Raw genomic sequence first — 6,000 nt, forward strand, 5'->3', positions numbered from 1 at the left:
TTTCTTTGTTACTTTTTTTTACCATAGCAACACCGTTCTACTCTGGGGAAATGATCAAGACTTTTTTTTTTTTTTACACATAAGCAACCATTTTTACTGAACAAAGTTAATTCATTCAGTCTGTATTGTTGTGATTGGCCACAGCTAATCACATGGTACAGATGGGCTGTGATTGTCCCTGCCTGTACCATGTGGTCACTGTGACTAATCACGATTAGCAACACAATTGTTCACAATGAATGGCATGAAAGGAAGCCATCAATTGTACAATTGTCATGTGATCTGATGTGATTGGTCACAGCATTCACATTATACTGGCAGCGGGCTGGTAAACTGATCAGTCGTTGGCGGTGTCTGATGGACATAAGCAGTAACAGGTCACGCCGCAGCAAGGCCCGTGGGGTGTGTGTGAGGCGTGTTACGGGAGGACGTCATATGACATCCTGATTTGTGCCAGTACTGTGGAAAAGTGATCTCCTGCATGACAGTGCTGCATAGTTGGTCACTGAGCACCAGTGTAAGAAACAATGCTCCCACTGATCACCAAATGTAAGAGACTAAGCTCAGATTGAACACAAATTGAAGGGACCCACTGAACATTACTGTAAGAACAGAGTTGGAACTGAACAATGGTAGGATCAAAACCATCAATACCACCAAATGTATAAGGATTGTGCTCCTATGGACACCAACGTTGGAGGAGGGGGGCTATTTATGTCTCTGATACCACTTGTGGGCACACAGGCGCCACCCCCCCAACACCACCGCCGCCCTCCCTATCCATTTGCCCTGCCCCTTTCAGGATGCCGGACACATAAATTACAATTGCAGGGATAAGCGGGGTGTGTGTATTTTGAAGCATCTGATTAGAAGCAGAGGCTCTAATAGGATTCAAAATAGGGTGGGCTCAGGACGCAGAGAGTGCGCCCTGATCTCACCCAGTTGTGTGACACTAGCAAATGAATATTCACTATTCTGCCACATTCTCCCCCCCGGCCAATCAGGAAGCACCTATTGGCCAGGGAGTCTTATGACTCCCTGGCCAAACATGTCTCGGGAGACACTTCTGGGTTCCAATCGGCCGGAAAGGAGAAAGCCTGTGTCCTGATAAAAATTGCTGATCACTGCCATTACTAGTAAAAAAAAAAAAAAATAATAATAAAAATGCCATAGATCTTTCCCCTATTTTGTAGACGCTATAACTTTTGCGCAAACCAATCAATATACGCTTATTGCGATTTTTATTACCAAAATATTTACAAGAATACATATTAGCCTAAACTGAGGAAAAAATGAGCTTTTTTAAAAAAAATTGGGGTATTTATTATAGCAAAAAGTACAAAATTTTGTGTTTTTTTTTTTTCAAAATTGTCGCTCTTTTTGTTTATAGCGCAAAAAATGAAAAACCGCAGAGATGATCAAATACGACCAAAAGAAAGCTCTATTTGTGGGGAAAAAAAGGATGTCAATTTTGTTTGGGTACGACTGCGCAATTGTCAGTTAAAGCAAAGCAGTGCCGTTTCGCAAAAAAATGGCCTGGTCATTGACCAGCCAAATCTTCCGGGGCTGAAGTGGTTAAAAGAAAAAAAAAACATATACTTTTTCTAACTGGGTTGAATTCTTTTACTCTTTCCAGATTGCAGATTCATCGAGTACAGACTGTCTAAGTGTGATCCTCATATACATACGGTTACAGATTGCATAGAACATGCCTTGACTGCTGTATACCCATGGACTCGCTATTCTGTAGGCTGGATCACAAAACTCTACTTCATCCCAGTATCATATCTTCCCACTTTCATATCTGACTACCTGCTAGCTCATCCATTGAAAACACCATCCAGGCTGTACTCTCCACAAGAAAATAACTGAACTCAGTGGTAAAAGTTTTTTGATAAAATAACTGAACTGCCGGGGCAACTGGTTAGACCAAAACCTTATTTTTTTTGGTTTATATTTATTGTTTGTTCACAATTATGTATGTGTATCTCCTAAAATGAGAAGTTATTTTTTTAATCAGACCCTGTTGCCAGGCCTTTCCAACTTACAAAGAAATGGAGGGTCTATAATTGTTATTATAGCTGTATTTTAAATGATAGAGACAGAATATCAACCAAAAATTCTGAAAAAATACATAAAACAAATGCTATATATTATGTTGCAGTTCAGTGAGTAAAATAAGTATTTGATCCCCAAGCAAAACATGACTTAGTACTCGGTGGAGAAACCCTTGTTGGCAAGCACAGCAGTAAGAAGTTTTTTGTAGTTGGAGACCAGGGTTGCACACATCACGCTGTCATGCTGGAAGACCCATCCACGACCCATCTTCGGTGTTCTGGCTGAGTGAAGAAGTTTCTTATCCAGGATTTTACAATACATGAATACATGGCTCTGTCCATTGGCCCCTCAATGCGACAAAGTCAGCCTGTACCTTTAGCAGAGGAACAGCCCCAAAGCATCATGTTTCCACCTTTGTGCTTGACTGTAGGGATGGTGTTCTTAGGGTCATAGTCAACATTTTTTCTTCCTACAAACACGGCAAGTCGAGTTGATGGCAAAAAGCTCAATTTTGGTCTCATCTGACTACAGCACTTTCTCCCAATCAATCTCTGAATCATTTAGATGTTGAGTGGCATGACTGTACATGTGCCTTCTTGAGGAGGGGGACTCGCCATGTTTGGAGTAAGAAAAGTGCTGACTATGACTCTAAGAACATCATCCCTACAGTCAAGCACGGAGGTGGAAACATGATGCTTTGGGGCTGTTTCTCTGCTAAAGGTACAGACTGACTTTGCCACATTGAGGGGCCAAGGATGGGGCCAGGAATTGTAAAATCTTGGATTAGAACCTTCTTCCCTCAGCCAGAACACTGAAGATGGGTCATGGGTGGGTCTTCCAGCATGACAATGACCAAAAACATACCGCCAAGGCAACAAAGAAATGGCCTAGCCAGTCTCCAGACCTTGATCCTATAGAAAATTTATGGAGGGAGCTAAACTTTCATTTGCCAAGCGACAGCCAAGAAACCTTAAGGATTTAGAGATCTGTAAAGAAGAGTGAACCAAAATCCCTCCTGAGATGTGTGCAAACCTGGTCTTTAACTACTAGAAACGTCTTACCTCTGTGCTTCCCAATAAGTACTAAGTCATGTTTTGCTTGGGGATCAAATACTTATTTTACTCCCTGAACTGCAACTCAGTTTATAACATTTGTATTATGTGTTGTTTTCTGGATTTTTAGTTGATATTATGTTTCTCTCATTTAAAATACACCTATGATAAAAATTATAGACCCTTCATTACTTTGTAAGTGGGCAAACTTCCAAAAATTTCAGGGGATCAAATAATTATTTTCCCCACTGTATGTGCATTTAGCATAATTTATGCATGTTTTTCAACTGTAAAAACTTCCCCTGTGTATATATTCAAAAGCCCTGATACTGGTGCTGGGAGCCACCATCTTGGATGTGATGTTAGAAACTCCAGTAAACACAGAGCTGTTACTCAAGTAACACTCTGAAGAGCCATTCTCAACCTCAGTTTTGTGTAACCCTAAAGTTCCTCCAGAGGTTGCTAGGGGTTCCTTGAGTTGTGGCTGTATGATCTCCTATCTGGTGGTGCCTGCATAAACCTGGTTCTAATACAGCTTACCTTGGCTGTTTGTATGTTCAGCCTTATGTTCCGCAGGAGACAACATTATACACAGTACAATATATAAACAGTATTTCCACCACTTCTATATATGACAGTTTCCTGCTGTCAATGGTTGCTAAGGCCACCACTTCTGATCACATCTCATGAAGAAATGTGTTGGGCAGAGTCTAAATTGGGCGACATCATTCACTAGAGGGTGCTCATGTGATATGAATAAGAAGAATAGTATTCCGATCTAGTTTGGGTGATTTGTTTCCCATGCTGGCAATCAGCACTATGCTATGTGAGTGCATTCTTTTATATGCCTTTAATAAACATGTTACGCCATGAACCTCTTGCATCCTTCTTTTTCTTATAATGATTGATGAAGAGTGATAAGTGGAGTCTGTGACTGCTCTGGGGAATCAATGCATAGCAAATAATTAAAACATAATGTGCTCTTTGACTATCTTATTCAATTAAGAGGTCAAATTCAGAAGGTGCGTGGGTTATGGGCGGCACAGTGGTGTAGTGGGTAGCACTTTCACCCAGCAGTAAGAAGGGTCGCTGGTTCAAATCCCAACCACGACACTACCTGCCTGGAGTTTGCATGTTCTCCCTGTGCCTGCGTGGGTTTCCTCCGGGTACTCCGGTTTCCTCCCACACTCCAAAGACGTGCTGGTAGGTTAATTGGATCCTGTCTAAATTGTCCCTAGTATGTATGAATGTGAGTTAGGGACCTTAGATTGTAAGCTCCTTGAGGGTAGGGACTGATGTGAATGTACGATGTATATGTAAAGCGCTGCGTAAAAATTGACGGCGCTATATAAGTACCTGAAATAAATAAATAAATAAAAATAAATTACTGATTGAGGGTGTCTGAGAAAGGATCAAGTGAACTGCATGGAGGAGGGTGTCCATATTGTATTGAGCAGGGGACTCAGTCCTTTGCTTCAATCATATGGTGTGCATCCTAATTTCTTTTCATCGTGTGGTGGATAGTTTCACACTTATGATAAAGATCTTATTGATACATTTTTTTTTTTGTTGCACATTTAGTTTTTTGTTTTTTGTTTGTGGTTATTTTATTATCTGCACTGATACTTCTGAACATGTGTTTTGTAGGAGGGCACTATATTCACGCACACGCTTTATTGAGTTGGATTTCAAAAATCCAATTTAATGCTCAAAATCAATTTCTTTCTATCAGTTTATAAAAAAATTGATGTAAATTATTTTGTATTTTAAAAAAATTATGCATTTATCTATGAATTGGCAGGTCATAATTGTAATTATCCAAAAGCACAAAATTCATATCAGCAACCTAATAAAAAAGCTGTAATGTTTCTTTGGATATCATAGCCAATTTTAATGTATTTGTTGCATTCATCGTTTCTTTCTAAACTTCTGTGCTACCAAAATATTTCAAATACTACATGAACCTGTCATATCTCTTACTACAAAAGGTGTGCTGCTGTCTGGAGCTGAGAAAGGCAACTACAAGCTGCCTGAAAAGTATGAAAATAAATGGAATAACAAATACACAATGCAATTTTTTAATAAAACATATTTAGGTTTCATGAAGATAGTAATCATAATCTTCATACAGTATTCAGCAATTAGTAGATTCCCAGGATGATGAGAATAGTTTTAAAAAAATAACCTTAAGGCGATGAAGAACAAATGTACAGTATACCAGATGCTTTTGTAGTTTTCATATAAAAAGCTTCAACAAGGGGTGGCAATCCTCATTAAGGTGTCCATTTTTGAAGCATTGAAAAATTGTCACTGCTCCATTCTCCGGCATTCACAGAGGAGATCGTTATCCTCTGGATGCTAATTTATGAAGTGGTGTAGATCGCTTCTCTTTTGGAGGAGTGAAGCGATCTACAAACGATTTGAACAGTGGAGAATGGCCCCGGATACTGAAATCTTGTGAGACATAACGAGATTACAGTACCAGAAATTCACTGAAGCACAGAGATGTTCATTTATTAAGCAGTGATAAATTATCACTGCTCAGTACATGGACATTCCCGGAGGAGACAGCCCACTTAGTTAACAAAATCTATGTACCCCTACACTATATACACATTTATATATACACACACATTATATATATTATATATATATATATATATATATATATATATATATATATATATATACACACACACACATTTTATATATAAATATATATATATATATATATATATATATAGGCGGTACCTTGCCAGGATCCAGGTCTAATAAACAGCCAGTTCACTAATGAGTCAGCTGTGTTCTGGGCTTTAAGTAATCACCAGACCAAGGCTCTAGGCTCCCAGTTGGAAACGACTCCACCCTGCAGACAGGAGGTCTGGGCATA

The 6,000-nt window shown here is 39.3% G+C and overlaps 1 protein-coding gene across 3 annotated transcripts in view; it reads left to right on the forward strand.

Annotated features, from left to right (window-relative positions):
- The window catches only part of LOC141127427 (retinol dehydrogenase 16-like), a 48,966-nt gene extending 46,869 nt beyond the window's left edge, over window positions 1-2,097 (forward strand). For all 3 annotated transcript variants that reach the window (XM_073613848.1, XM_073613847.1, XM_073613849.1), the window contains exon 5: window positions 1,637-2,097. In XM_073613848.1, the coding sequence (XP_073469949.1) occupies window positions 1,637-1,872 (236 nt within the window). In that variant the 3' untranslated portion in view covers window positions 1,873-2,097. The remainder of the gene's footprint in view (window positions 1-1,636) is intronic.
- The last annotated feature ends 3,903 nt before the right edge of the window (window positions 2,098-6,000 follow it).

The sequence above is a fragment of the Aquarana catesbeiana genome, linkage group LG02 (assembly GCF_042186555.1).
Source record: "Aquarana catesbeiana isolate 2022-GZ linkage group LG02, ASM4218655v1, whole genome shotgun sequence".
Taxonomy (NCBI): Eukaryota; Metazoa; Chordata; class Amphibia; order Anura; family Ranidae; genus Aquarana; species Aquarana catesbeiana.